The 15892-nt window shown below is 39.3% G+C and overlaps 1 protein-coding gene across 10 annotated transcripts in view; it reads right to left on the bottom strand.

Moving 5' to 3' along the window:
* The window catches only part of kiaa0586 (KIAA0586 ortholog), a 530738-nt gene that overhangs the window by 35618 nt on the left and 479228 nt on the right, over positions 1-15892 (bottom strand). The window contains exons 32-33 of one of the 10 annotated variants that reach the window (XR_006312780.2): positions 11026-11226; positions 7424-7547 (exon numbers count right to left, since the gene is read on the bottom strand). The exons of 8 other annotated variants lie outside the window; for them this stretch is intronic. Coding sequence is in view for 1 of the 2 variants with exons in the window: in XM_043697765.2 (XP_043553700.2) it covers positions 7459-7547 (89 nt within the window). In the remaining variant the exon portion in view is untranslated. Of the gene's footprint in view, positions 1-7423; positions 7548-11025; positions 11227-15892 lie in introns of those variants that run through there. One more of the 10 variants, XM_043697765.2, reaches the window with a different exon arrangement.

Here is a 15892-nt window from a genome sequence, read left to right as displayed (position 1 = left end):
AGGCACCTTTTGAGCCATTACTTGAAACCTCTGTGTGAATAACCCCTTTTCCTCAATATTTAAATTCAGCAGCAATCCCACATTATGGCAGTGTACCAGTCATATGTTTTGCAGAACCAACCACTAATAGCTGGTGGAGAATGCTGCCACCAACCCTCCATTCTATACTGTGTCTGAGAGTTGTTTAGGTAACAGCAGAAGAGGGTGGATACTAGCGAGTGCTAACAAGGAGAAGCTTAACAGCAGTACATAATTTACTGTCTGATGGTTTGTGCCTTCAGATATAGAGAGCTATATTTTTAAAATAAAACCTCTAAGGGGACAAGAATATTTAAAAGATAGTACTGAACTAACTTGACAAAGGTATTTTCTATAAATCATCAGACAGAAATTGTCATTCTTTACAAGCAAACTTTGGAAACTAATGGCTAAAATTGCAGGATAATGGTCAAAGTCTATAAAAATGGCTGAGCATATTGGAAAAGAAACAAGCTCCCATATCCAGGCTATTGCAGTTGTTCTATTATGATATTTTACCACCTATAATGGCTTTTCAGTTTCATTCTTCTAAGTTTGTGCTATCCGTGCAACTACCGTTTTTACGAAAAGTGGGCAGTTTGTCCTGATTATGTATTCTCATAGTGAATTACCTAGATGCACAAACATAAACTAGCAATATGGCCAAGTTTCCATCTGACATTTTATAATACCTTTTAAAGATGGGTTTTCTAACCCCAATAAATCGTCAATGTGCTAAGCAATCCAAAATACTCAGGAACAGAAAATATTGCCTCACATGGTTAAGTACGCATATTTAAACGTTCACACTTGAGGACAAATTAATGTCTTGAGTAGAAAGATGTGGAGGAATTTATTTTTTGATAATGGTGCAAATTTTTTTTTTGTTCAAAAACGAAACTTTGTTTCTGAAAGTATACTTTTTTTCCTGCTCCATTCAGGGTCAATTCTGTTGCCAATGCAGCACAGTGGAAACATCAACCAATCCAGGTACATTCAGATGTCTGACAATATATCATTGAAGCTGGAGCTGCTGCTCAACTATCTTAGCCTGACGCACTCTTGAGAATAAACATAAAACCTATACATTTTATTATATGACAGGCCAGGTCAGCTAGTGCAGATAATTGAGGAGTTGCCAGCAATTGTAAACCAGAAATAACTGACGCTTATTGGAGGCATTTAAATATTTTCTATAGGTGTACAAGTGGGAGCAATAATTTCAAATACTCAGTTAAGGCAATACATCTAGGTAAAAATGTTAATGTTTGCAGGAAAATTCTGGAGAATTTCCTTGTCAGGGCTGGGCAGTGCCACTGAATGCCCACTATGTTAATATCTAACTATGGTTCTCATAGGGATGTAGCTAAGATGATAGATTTAAAAGGTACCAAGATTAACTCATGGGTATGCTAATCGAGCTGATCCCTTCTGGGAGTGGATGTCAATGACGTGCACATCTTAAAAATCGGCATTTGTGCAAAGTAGTGGAGGATACTTGGCATCTATGGATTTGTACTTTGGCAAGCAGTAAAAAAAATTATATTGGACAAACCAGCACGAAACTAGCCACCAGGATACATGAACACCAACTAGCCACCAAAAGACATGACCAACTATCACTCATACCCATACACACAGACGAAGTTCGACTGGGACAGGCAAAACAGACACGCATGGGAATTCAAACCTGGCTTGGCATTCAAACCAAAATTCCATTAACAAACACATTGATTTGGAGCTCATTTACCGATCGCTCAGAAAAAGAACCGGAAGTGATATCACCCACAGCAACAGACTAAGACAGGTAAATAGCAAGCCAAACAAAACACCAGCGCTTTATCGGAGTCTCACTGATGATGTTACTCAGCATGGTGATGAAACATCTGAGAACAAATCTACCTGCTCAGTGAGTAAACTTGCAACCTGATCCACAACCTGAGCTATAAAACTTCTCCAAAATAGCAGATATTCATCTCTCAATGGATATCCGAATTGGGTCATAATCTCTCTTGAAATTTCTCTTTTGCTGTAAAGACAATTTTCCTCAGATTCTCCAGACCACACTATCACACCATCTTTTTATTGCCTTTTTGCAGGTTGGGAATACCTGGGGTATGATATGTACATGCACCTCCTCCAAGATTGGGGCCTCTATTTATGAGAGTCATACAAATGCTATGTTCTGTTACTTTGGGTTTTAAAAAGTCCTAAAGAAATAAATATACTTCTTTGGAAAATTCATGAACATTTCGGGGAAGCTGCTGAGCAGTTTCGGAACATTTTAAAATGTAAGGGTAAAAAGTACTGATGGCTTTAAATTCTAGCTGTAGCCTCCACAAATGCTTGGCTTGGTTTGGTTTCTAAATTTTGGCTAGTTTTGGCTTCAGTAGGTAGTTGCTGATCCAGGGATGATTTGAAACTTGTAAGAGGATATCATAAAAGAATATGGCTTTGATGTGGTTTCTTATTTGTTTAGAAGCCTATCAGGTCTTTGAAGGATTATATTTTTTGTAGTGAAGTATTTCTCCTAGTATCAATTATAGCATGTTTAAAATCAATGTATTTTTCCAATGATAAAGAAGTAATTCCTATTAGCAATTTTTGAGAAGATTTGTAGCTCAGGTTGATGATAACTATGTAGGTTGGCTTGCTGAGCTGGAAGATTTGTTTTCAGACTTTTCGTCACCATACTGGGTAACATCATCAGAGTCTCTGGTGAATCACTGGTGGTATGTCCCACCTCTCTATTGAAAGTTCTTGGTTTCTTAAGGTGGGTGATGTCATTTCCAGTACTTTGTTTTTCAAGGGAAGGTAGATAGGATGTAAATTGATGTGTTTATTGATGGATTTCTGGTTAGAATGCCATGTCTCTAAGAATTCTCGTGCATGTCTTTGTTTTGCCTGCCTTAGGAATGGGTGTGTTGACCCAGTCAAAGTGGTGTCCTTCTTTGGCTGTATGAATGGAAACTAGTGATGGTGAGTAGTCTTTTGGTGGCTAGTTGGTGTTTGTGTATCCTCAGTGGCATGTTTCCAGCTTGTTTGTCCAATGTAGTGTTTTTTTTACAGTTCTTTCATGGTATCTTGTAAATGATGTTAGATTTGCTGGTAGTATCTAATGGACTATTTAGTTTCATTAGTCGCTGTTTAAGTGTGTTGGTAGGTTTGTGGGCTACCATGATGCCAAGGGGTCTGAGTAGTCTGGAAGTCATTTCTGATATGTCTTTGATATAAGGTAATGTGGCTATGGTTTTTGATTGCGTTGTGTCTGCTTGTTTGGGTTTGTTTCTGAGGAATCGGCAGATTTGTGTTTATTGGGTATCCGTTTTTCTTGAAAACATTGAAGAGATATCTTTCTTCAGCTTTTTGTAGCTCTTGGGTGCTGCAGTGTGATGTAGCTTGTTGAAATAATGTCTTGATGCAGCTCTGTTTGCGGTGTTGGGATGATTGCTTCTGAAGTTAAGTATTTGGTCTGTGTTTGTTGTTTTTCTGTAGATATTGATTTGAAGCTCTCTGTTAACTGTATGTTCAGCTGCTGTCACCTCTAGGAATGGGAGTCTGTTGTCATTCTCCTCCTCTTTTGTAAATTTTATGCATGTCAGGATATTGTTGATGGTATTGCACGTTTCCTCTAATTTGTTCCGTTCTGTGATGACAAAGGTGTCATTCACATAGCGGACCCAATGGTTCCTGTGGACTTTGCATAAGTAGCCTGGGTGAGTTAAGCTTAGGCCTATGGTTATGGAGGATCCATATAGTTGATGAAGTCGGTATACAGGATCTGAGAGAGTGTTGTGGTGCAGGAGATCTGATGTGGCCGTGAAGATGAGTATGAGAAGCAAGGTTAAGGGGATCTTTAAACAATTTCAAGAGCTAGTCTGGAATGTTGGAGAACCAAGCTAAGCCTAACTGAGGCAGTCTTTGTAATTAACCTGCTGCTTCATCTGTAAGCTTCATGAACCCTGTCACTGCTTGTAAAATGTAATGCGATGTGAAAAGCCAAAAACTAAGTAAAGTCACACATGGGACAGGTTTGCATTTCTGAAATTACAAATATGGATAGGTCGGGTTTCTAAAATACACAGAATAATCCATCAGCAAATGGGATGAGACCAATGGTACAGTGGCCCAGCCAACATATGTGATGAGTTTGAGAATTTTTGAATCTGCATATCGAGGTAAGATTTCAGCATGAATATTTCATCTTACATACAGGATAAACGCTTTGCGCCAATTTAAACATTATTAAAATTAAAAACGCTGTTGCATAAAAGTGAATCAATTATTATTTTTAAATCTGTTATTATTCCACTGATTTTTCAATCTGTAATGTCTTCCACCTTCTTCTTGAATTTCTCCAAAAGGATTATGAAAGAAATTATTCCGATATACTTACGTCTTTTTCTGAAAAATATTCAAATAAAAGGGAGGGATTTTCAGCTACTTTCATATTTTTTCTAAAGTCTTTTTCCTTCTCATTACCTAACTAAAGGAAAGCATCATTTTAATTAGTCACCATTCTCTGATGTTTTGTTTTGTTTGACAATGGATTTGTACAAAGAAAGTGTTGCAGTAAATATTTTACAGATACCTCTGTGCCTAAGTGTTCGCCTGATTAAAAATTGATTTTGCTTTACAAGTTAACCCCCTCAAAGAGCCAAGGGAACAATCTTCAGAATCTAATGATAAAAAATTGATTAAAATTTCAAATCTTTGCTTCTGAAATAAAACAACTGGGGAAATGCATGATAGAATTTGATGTTATGAAGTGAGTAAGATGCCTCAAGTACTTACCTAATATTGACAGCTTTGACTATTTGATGGAAATGCTGGGGAAAGGAAGCTTGGGTATTTTTTAGAAAAATACTGAAAAATGTTTTGTTGTGAATAATCTTAGATTTTTCATAATATTGCTTCAGAGTATTACATGTATAAAATAGCTGAATTTATTAGATTTTTTACCTCCACTGAAAATACACTTCTACCATATTCATTCAGTCGACAGCTGAAATAATCAGGAATGATTTTGCTGTTTCAAGTTGAAATTAGCTCTGATTTACAATGGGTCTGTTCCAATAAAAAATTCTTGGCCTAACCCATATCCAGTAATAACATTAAGCGCACACATTCCTAGTATCCATGGGGAGAGGGAGTAGTTAGGACCACAACCGACCTTCCTGACACTGGTTGAAGTATTCATGCAGACAAAAATTAACTATAAGCACACTAGACTCTGTGCAACATCTTGACTATGTATGCGAAAAGCTTTCACTGTAGGCCCGATACATAGCCTGAGGCTTTCCTGCTTGCTTCTGAGAATGTTTTCTTGTGCCCCTGTGCTTTTGGCTCTGTTCCAAACACCCTTGCAGCCTCTTCATGGCTTTTCATACTGAGCCTCGAAGGGTTGACAGCTGCCTTGACTGCTGCTTCTCTCCAGGCTTTCCTGCTAATCCTGTCATATTTTGGGGGAGGGAGAAGTAAACAGACAATAAGTAAGAAAGCAAAGCATTAGAGAGAGTATGAAAGCTTCCATGAAAAGAAGAAAGTGGAAAGCAAACTTTAACCAGCTTGTAAACAGGAGCTTTAAATAAATAGATTTATCCTTATAAAATAAATACAGCCTCAACTGAAAGGGGTAGGGGGAGAAACTTCACTTTGACCTGCTTTTAGGGTGAGGGGATGGGGAGCTGCAAAACCCATAAGCTACTCCAGTTGAAACAGGCACCATATAAACCTTCTGCTTGCTCTTTAATGAAATGATTTCAGTTGCTACCTGGTTAAATAGTTAACAGGAAAGCCAAGTATCAGAGCGAATTAAATGCACATCTTAAAGGCAGCTGCTCCTCTGAAAACATGATGCATTTGTTCTGCAGAGGCAGCAGATTGTCTACCCAAGAAGGAAAAGCAAGAAAATGGAGGAATAGGAAAGTGGGGTCTCTGGTATTTGAAGGTGTTGGTGACAGTAGCTCAGGTGGAAGCAAGGAGGAGAGACAGCAAGTATCGACAGGAGGCCAGGAAGCCCTTGATTTTTTTTTAATGATGATTAATACACAACATGCCTATCATTTACCCATAGCTAATCTTGAGCAATTGACACTCATGCCCAACAATCTGATATCCCACCTTGCCCTCCCACTTATACCAAATGCTGCTAGTTTTTCTCTCAACTTCTTGTTTCTACATTCTTTTAGCTATTACACTGTAGCAGGCACATCACCCAAATACACTGCAACACAATGACTGGACAAACTAGCCCATAACATGAAGGGAAATGATATGATGGTAGGAGACAGGCACTCTGACATTTCCTGAGCCCTCTGGAGGTTGTCAGTACTCCATATCATGGGGCCAGCTTTGACAGAGGTTACTCCATTCTTCATCACTGAGAACTTTCAGGATGATGTTGAGTTCCTTCCCTAATGCAACTTCGCAAATGTGACCTCACACCAATTGCTTTCCATCCAAGTCCCTTCCCTCAATTATCCCCTTTTGTATTTTTGCTTTCAGGTATCAAATATGTGTTACCCGGCCAACCAATGCAGTCCCATGTTGAAGGGTTTGATGAAGAAATAGTCATTTGACATGACACTTTCAACCACCAGCTGATAAATTGACTGTGTGCTGACTTAAGTGGACTATGGAGGCTCATGTGTTAAGATTCAAATTACTATATTTCTACAGACTAAAGGACACAGGGATAGTACAGGAAAATGATGAAGTAGAAGATCAGCCTGATCTGACTAATTGAATGGCAGTGATTTGAAGGGTTGAATGGTCTGCTATCTTACTACTTATTGTCTTGAGGGTTGTTTGGGGTCACTGGGCATTAAAAGCCTGCAGCCAGGCCAACAGGAAAAGAATGTTTGTGTGCTAGCTCTCCAAATCAGCAGAATACAGGTAGGTTCTGCTGCAGGGACACATTAATTTGATTAGAATGTTAATGGGGTGGCGAACAAGAAAATACTGATGTTCTTGTATTTGCCACCTTGACAAGCTTGCTAAACAGTACGTTTGTCATTGCCAAGAAACTTAATGGAGTTGGGCTTCATGTTTCCAAGGACCTTTGTACAGATCTTGGTATCCATTATTCCCTCCTTGGAAGTGGTGGCCAACTCCAAGAGGGCATTGGCAGACACACCCGTGATGGAGTGTTTGATGTCTGAGTTTCCACTACAGCATAGACAGAAGCCACCAAAAATCAGAGATGCAATAAAAATTAAAGTGAGGTCATCACTACTATATTTGGTGTCATTGTCACACTGCCTCGCATTAATCAATGGATCAGAGCTTGCAGGCGGTTGTACATTTGAGTAGTGCTTTTGTTCCATGGTTTATGAACCTCTTGTGTCAGGATGACAATACCTATATATTCACCATTGTCACTCCAAGAACATCATTCAACCAACCTTCAAAGCAATCTTCAGTATCCCCCAATGATGTTCAGCAGCCTTCCGCCAGCCATGCTGCAGCCTCTGGAGTATTATTATTGAGGAGCACTGAGCCAGGCCAAGATAACTGTAATACTGGAACTAAAGGTATGCACAATGATGAATATGATTTTGTATTTATTATCGAGTGCTCTTTGATACAATCAATTAAGATTTTTTTTGTTAGTGATTTTAATTTTCAGATTTTGCACTAATGGATCCTGTGATTAGTACATAACAGATAGAACAAAATGGGAAATGTGTAAATATTGTGTTCTTAAGTGAGTCAGTGTCACAGTGCCTACTCGTGAAAAACCTGTCTTTAGTGAAGCTACCTTGATTCCTCCTCTTCTTCTCATGATGGAAAGTCTGTGTGCTCTGCAACCTATCAAAAGCCTGCTGTGTAATGGAAGATATTATCAGCAGATCAGACAGAGGAGCCATTGCTTCAGAACACCAAAGGTTGGGCCCACAACATTTCTGGTTGCTGAATGGTTTTTGTTAAGAGCACACTGTCTTAGTGTAGTCAGGTAACAAGATATTAGTCAGTGGAAATCTCTTATCACTCAGCTGCCAACTTTTGGGTCAATGTGGGAGCTCAAAGTTGGGAGGTACAACTGACTGTTATGAGATGAAGGCATTGTGACTGCTGTCAGGTTTGCAGGCATTCAAGGAAAATCCAAAAGGATTTTCTGACCATGGTCATGCATTAACTGAATGTTCATAGTGATGACCTTTGTAGTTGGGGAACATCTCCCTGCAGAAACATATGTACAAAGTTGATTGGACCCTTCCTCACTAGGAATCCTGCCAATCTAATGGAAGGTGGTACATTGTCTGGATGTTTCCAGTGTATGCATGGCTTGTCTACACTTGTGCACTGTCAGTTAAGACACACTGCCTGCTACAGAAGACAACCATTGTGTGATTCATTTGCGGTCATCTGAATCAAAAGCAATGAAAACAGATTGGAAAAGAAACACAAAGTCCTTCTCCCAATTCCTTCAATGTTTTATGTGCAACATCTGGCACTGGGATTAAAAATAGATAAATCCCCAAAAATGTGGTGTTGGGTATTTTGAAAAGTATTAGACAATTCCCCAGGACTAGATGGGCTCTCATAGAGTCACAGAATTGTACAGCAGAGAAACAGACCTTTTGGTCCAACACATCCATGCTGCGATATCTTAAATTAATCTAGTCCCATTTGGCAGCATTTGGCCCATATCCCTCTAAACCATTCCTATTCATATATCGATTCAGATGCCTTTTAAATGTTGTAATTATGCCAAACTCCTCCACCTCCTCTGGCAGCTTGTTTCTCTGCATGAAAACATTGCCCCTTGGGTCCCTTTTAAATCTTTCCCCTCTCACTGTAAACCTATGCCCTCTAGTTTTGGACTCCTCTACCCTAGGAAGAAGACTTTGGCTATTGACCCAATCCATGCTGCTCAAGATATTATAAACCTCTATAAGGTCACCCCTCAGCCTCTGAATCTCCAGGGAAAATAGCCCCAGCCTATTCAGCCTCTCCGTATAGATGAAATTCTCCAAACCCGGCAACATACTTGTAAATCTTTTTTGAATGCTTTCAAGTTTAACTGTAGTTCATGAAAACATCCAAAATGGTGCATGATAGAGAATCATGACTGTGAGAGCTGTTCCTTTTTTTTGAGTTTTTTTTTCAGTGCTTGAGCTGATTTCCTCTATTTTTCTTGGAGCAGTGATTACTGTTTTTATAAGTTTTTTTTTGCTTTATTTAGAACTTTTGTTTTGAATCTATTCCAGAATACTGAGGTAGAAAATTATTGGGGTCTTATATGAAATGTCTGTATCCTCTTTAGTCACGAGAGGTCCCAAAGGACTGGAGAATAGCCAATGTTGCTGCTTTAAAAAGGTCAACAGGGATGATATGGGAAATTACAGCCCAGTAAACCTTACGTTGCTGGTAAAGAAATATTTGGAGAAGATTCTTAGGGTCAGGATTTACTCACATTTTGAAAAATATGGACTTATTAGAAGTAGGCAGCATGGCTTTGTGAGGGGAATGTTGCGTTTCTCAAATTTGATTGAGTTCTTTGAAGCAGTGACAAAGATGATTTAGGGCATTGTCAAACTTTAGCAAGGCCTTTAACAATGTCCTTAATGGCAAGTCAATACAGAGGGTGAAGCCACATTGGATCAGTAGTGAGCTGGTAAGATGGATACAGAACTGACTTGACTATAGACAGAATAGCAGTGGAAGCTTGTTTCTCTGACTGGAGATTGTGACCAGTGGTGTTCCAAAGGGTTCTGTGCTAGGGCACTTATTAGTGATATATAAATAATTTGGAGCAGAATGCAGATGGTTAGATTTAGTAAGTTTGTAGAAGACCTGCAGATAGTGAGGAGGATTGCCAGAGGATACAGCTTGAGTGGAGGAAAGGCAGATGGAATTAAATCCAGACAAATGCAAGTTAATGCATTTTGGAAGGTCTAATGCAGAAGGCAAGTATACAGTGAATAGCAGAATCTTTCGAAGCACTAACATAGAGGGATTTAGGTGTATAGTTTCATAGTACACTGAAAGTGGCAAAAAAAAGTGGATAAGTTAGTCAAGTAGCTATGGCATGAATACACAAATTGGCAAATCATGTTGCACTTACAGAACTTTAGTAAGGCCGTATTTCAAAATATTACATATAATTCTGGTTGCCACCCTATCAGAAGGATGTAGAGGTTTTGGAAAGGGAATAGAAATGGTTTACCAGGATGTTGCCTTGTTTGGAGGATATTAGCTATGAGAAGAGATTGGACAAACTTCATTTGTTTTCACTTGAGTGTCAGAGGCTGAGGGGCAATCTGATAGAAGTTTACAAAATTGAGAGGCATGGCTAGAATGGGTCATTGGAATCTTTTTCCCAGGGTAGAAATACCAGAAGACGTAGGTTTAAGGTAAAAAGGGGTGAGTTTTAAAGAGATGAAAGATTTTTTTTTACACAGAGAATGGTAGGTGGAACACACTGCCAGAGGAGTGATAAAAGCAGATGGAGTAGCAATGCTTAAGTTGCATCTTGATGGATATGTGAAAACAGGCAGGCAAGAGAGGGAAACAGACTGCATTGAGGCAAAAGGTTTTTAGTTTAGAAGGGTGTCATGTGTTGGTACAGACTTAGTGGGCCAAAGAGGCTTTGCTGTGCTGTTACTGTTCTTAGTTCTTTAATTATTTCCTTACTAATGCATGATTATTGTTTTATGTATTCATAACCTTAACAATTTCCTTCAATTGTTGTAAATATGGTAGCTAAGTACTCATTGAGAAACATTTCCACTTCCTCACTTTAGCCATAATTGCACTATGCTTTTGAGATTCTCCAACTCCTTTTTCAATGGTTTCCCTTTCCTAAAAAGGTCCTCCACAGTGGTTGCATGATTTTCCATAATTGTTTTTGACTCCTTGTACAGTTTTATGCATTTGTTTGCATTCCAGTTGTGAAATACATTTCTCATGCCTGCGTTATTGTAATATATCTTTAAAGAAGGCACTAGTTGATTGAATTGTTCTTTAATCATGGTCTTTTAAATTTTAACAAGGACTTACTCAAGCAATCTCCTGCCATGTCTATGGAACGGTCCTCAGAAAAGGCTGCAAATGGCGTCTTCACTTTTTATTTGTTCACGGAATGTGGATATCACTGGTCAGGGCAACTTTTAATGCTCATCTCTAATTATATAGAGGTGGGGGCTAAGAGTCAACCACATTGCTGTGAGTCTGGAGACACATGAAGGCAGATTTCCTTCCCTAAAGAAAATCAATTAACCAGATAGATTTTTAGAACAATTGACAGAGGCTACGTGTCTGTAATTAGGCTAGATAATCCAGATTTTTATTGAATTCAAATTTCACCATCTGCCATGGTGGGATTTGAACTCTTGACCCTCAAGCATTTTAACCTGGGGTTCTGAATTAATAGCCCTGTAACACCGTCATTACACTATCAACGCTCCCTTAATTTTTACCTATTCCATTTGTTCAGAGGCTCCAAGATTCTCTCAAATTTCTGCAAAGAAATGGAGAGAACTCTCACAGAAGCTCAGGGCTAATGTCTGTTTACACCAAATAATCAATTTTACTTTCTCACATTATCAGATTTGATTCACAAAACATTGCTTCAAGCATTTTTGCCAAAGTATTGTAAAGAAATTAATTCAGCAATAAAATTGTTCAAAAGCCAAAAAGAAGCACTCTTCAAAATGTTCTAAGTATTGAAGATTATGTAATTTTAAGACAACTTTTATTCTAACTAAAATTCTGCTGAAATGGTAATATTGGACTTCTAAATTCTGTCCCTTCACTGTAATGGATAAACCTGAGGTACGTGCAATATTGAACTTTATTTATGAGACTGGATATCTGCAGACACACGCTGGGTGTTCTGAAAGTGCTTGTCAGTGAAATATGATCAATTCCTGCCTGTTGTGTTGCCATAGTGGACCTCAAGTATGACTCGGAAAGTGTTGGCGCCAAGATTAGAAGGGGACTGAGTAGGAGCTGACAACAGGCCCTGCTCCTTCCATTTCCACAGACCTGCTTTTAAAACAATTCAAATTTGACATTCTTCAGAGTTAAATTCAAGTTCACATGTTGATTGGTATATTTTACAAAACTTAGTTTAAATGGTGATCAGTCTCTTGTTGGTCCTTTTAAGAATTGTTGATTAATAAAATGTGAGATATAGATAGATACCAGCTGCATTCAGAGCAAAACAGTTTGGAAAGGAGACATGAAAAAAAGATTCTAGACCCCTTTCTTGCAAATGATGTTGACAATGCTTGCTTAATGCAGAGGACTGCAGGCTCTGGAAGGTGTTTAGATGCCTGTACCAATATGGTGGCTGCTACACTCTGCTGAAAGTGTACCCCACAGTTCTCACACTGTATATTAAATGTTTTTCTAATCTATTTTTATGGTTGTAAAATGGGAGCAAAATTATCCATTCTCAGACCTCTTGTAATAACACAGAGTTTGGGAAGAATGCTTTTCATTGGCAAAATTGAAGGCAGGAAGGAAAGGACTGAAGTTAACAGATTAATGGAATTTATTTAACAGACATGAGTTAAAAGTTACTCCGATGTAGCTAGCAATGATTTAAATTAATATTATTAATAATAATTAATACGAAATTAAAATGACATGAGATGAAGCAACTCATTTCAATTGGCAGCTGAAGCAATCACTCCTTTTTATGTTCTGCTCACGTGCAGTGCAACATGCTAATAGTTGCTGAGCTCCTTGAACTGACAGTATTGTGCCATAAGCCTGTACATCACACTTTGAATATCAATGTGGAAAATGCAAGAAGCTATATAAGCTAAAGAAAAACACTTATGTAGTTCATAAATATTGAAGAACTATGTCAAACTAAAGCTCTTGCAAACTAAAAGCATTCCAGAAGAGGGAGAAAAAGGAATGTCATTGTAATCAGGGATAATACAGTCCAGGGAATAGACACTGTTTTCTGTGGCCAGTATTGAGAGTCCCAAAAGCCGTGTTAATTGCCTGGTGTTGGGTTCGGGCATCTCATCTGGGCTGCAGAGGAACTTGGAGTGGTATAGATAGATCCAGTTGTGGCCCATGTAGGTATCAATGGACAGAAAGTGAGAGGATCTGTGGAGTGAATATGAGCGAAATGAAAAGGCAGAATCAAAAAGGTAATAATCTCTGGTTACTATCTGAGCCATGAACAAATTGGTACAGGGTCGATAAGATTAAGAAGTAAAAGCGTGGCTCAAACGTTGATATGGGAGAAACACGTTCAAATGCATGGAATACATCAGTTCTGAAGAAGGATGGAGCTGTTCTGATGGGACAGGCTACAGCTGTGCTTTTTCCAGTGCCACACTTTATCGACTCTGATTCTCCAGTATCTGCAGTCCTCACTATCTCCTACAGCTGAGTCATGCAGGTACCAGAGTTCTGGTTGATTGAAATAACGAGGGCTGTCGATAGAGCTTTCGACTAGTTAGCAGTAGGGGTGGGTTCAATTGCATAGAAAATTATGGAAACAGTTGGAGGGCTCAGGAGAGATTATTAAAGTTTCCAGAACATGTAATAGGCCAGAGACTATGAACAGAAGATAAGGGGACAACTATGAGAAGGGGACTGTCAATGCAGGACTGAGAGAATTGTACTTAAATGAGCTTGTCGCACAGATTAAAATTGACACAGCTGCAAGGTAATCAGAGCTGGGAACCAAATATCCAAGGATAGGTGTTCTATCAAAAGGACAGGCAGATGGACAGAGGTGCCTTGTTAGCAAGAAATGAATTTAGATTTATAGCAAGAAGTGACATAGGATCAGAAGGAGAAGAATCTGTCTGGGTAGAGTTGAGGAACCACAAAGAAAAAAAAAGACCCTGATGGGAGTTATGGACAGTGTCCCAGCAGTAGTCAGGATGTGAGCCAGAAAATAAATTAGGAGGGAGAAGACGCATACGATCATGGGGGACTTCAACATAAAGGTGGTCTGGGAAAATCGGGTTGGTAGTGGATCCAAGAAAAGAAATTCATGGACTGTTTATCAGAAATGGACTTTTAGGAGCAGCTTGTGGTAGACTCCATTAGAGAACAGGCAGTTTTGGATCTGGTGATGTGTAATGAGGCAGACTTGAATAAGGAGCTTGAGAACATCGAACATAACAGTGCAGTACAGACCATTCACTCCTCAATGTTGCACCGACCTGTGGAACCAATCTGAAGTCCATTTAATCTGCACTATTCCATTCTCGTTCATATGCCTATCCAATGATCATTTAAATGTCCTTAAATTTGGTGAGTCTACTACTGTTGCAAGATGTGCGGTCCATACCCCTACGACTCTCTGAGTAAAGAACCTACCTCTGACATCTGTCCAATATCTATCACCCCACAATTTAAAGCTATGTCCCCTGGTGATAGCCATTACCTCCGAGGAAAAAGGTTCTGCCCTATCTAACCCTCTGATTATCTTATATGTCTCAATTAAGTCACATCTCAACCTTCTTCTCTCTAACAAAAACAGCCTCAAATCCCTCAGTCTTTCCTCATAAAACCTGCCCTCCGTACCAGGCAACATCCTAGTAAATTTCCTCTGAATCCTTTCCAAAGCTTCCATATCCTTCCTATAATGCGATGACCAGAACTGTATGCAATATTCCAAGTGCGGCCGCATCAGAGTTTTGTGCAGCTGCAGCATGACCTCATGGTTCCGAAACTGAATCTCTCTATCAATAAAAGCTTCACCTGAGGAGAAGGAACCCCAAGGGGAAGTGACCATAATACAATAGAATTCACCCAGCAGTTTGAGAGGGAGAAGCTTGAATCAGATGCAACAATATCATAATTCAGTAATGATAACTACAAAGACATGAGGGAGAGGAGCTGGCCAGAGTTTATTGGAAGGGAGCCTACTTTTTAAGGTTCTAATTTCTTAAATGGCAACCCCAACCCCTCTGTCCACCTGTCCATCCTTTCATTAGGATGAGTACCCTTGGATAGTTAGTTTCTGACCCTGATCAGCCACATCTGTGATACCCACAACACTGTACCTGCCAATTTCAATCTCCGTTAAAAATCTCACAACACCAGCTAGTAGTCCAACAGGTTTATTTAGAAGCACTAGCACTGCTTCTTCATCAGGTGGTTGTGTTCAATTTCATTTACCTTGTTTTGTATAACGTGCACATTTAAGTACAACACCCTCGGCTCTGCATTGACTACTCTCTTTTCATATTTATCCCCTTATTTGCTGTGTTTGAAGTTAGGTTCTTGACCCTTTCTATATTCTCTGTCCGATTACGTATTCTGGAATCTTCTTAATAATCTCTCCTGAACCAGCTCAGAATTATTTCAATGGTTACTTTATCTCGATTAGAATTGGGTGCACAATTTGGTGAGCATGTCACTGACATGTCTCTGCAGCTGGCCAAAAGCACCCAGGGGATTACCAGAAACTGGACACCTAGTCAGTCCCAGGCAGAACGTGATCAAAATGGTCTCAGCCATTCATGACCTCAGCAAAATGCAGACAGATACAGGAACAGCAGGCAGGTTTGTCAGAAGCACTCGGTAAGCTCAATTGAAGGATGGACAGCTTTACTGAATAAGTGGACAGTCAGAGTATTGAGTATAGGAGTTGGAAGGTCATGGTGTGGCTGTACAGGACATTGGATAGGCAACCTTTGGAATACTGCATTCAATTCTGGTCTCCCTGCTATAGGAAGGATGTTGTGTAACTGGACATGGTTCAGAAAAAAATTACAAGGATGTTGCCAGGGTTGGAGGATTTGAGCTATAGGGAGAGACTGAATAGGTTGATGTTCCCTGGAGCGTCAAAGGATGAGCGGTGACTTTATAGAAGTTTATAAAATCATGAGGGGCATGGATAGGGTGAATAGACAAGGTCTTTTTTCCCACGATAGGGAAGTCC

This window comes from Chiloscyllium plagiosum, unplaced genomic scaffold (assembly GCF_037043375.1).
Source record: "Chiloscyllium plagiosum isolate Xiang-an unplaced genomic scaffold, Cpla_swu_hap1 HiC_scaffold_8, whole genome shotgun sequence".
NCBI lineage: Eukaryota > Metazoa > Chordata > Chondrichthyes > Orectolobiformes > Hemiscylliidae > Chiloscyllium > Chiloscyllium plagiosum.
Note: the sequence above shows the minus strand (reverse complement) of the source record. Positions and strands in the feature narration are given on the sequence as shown.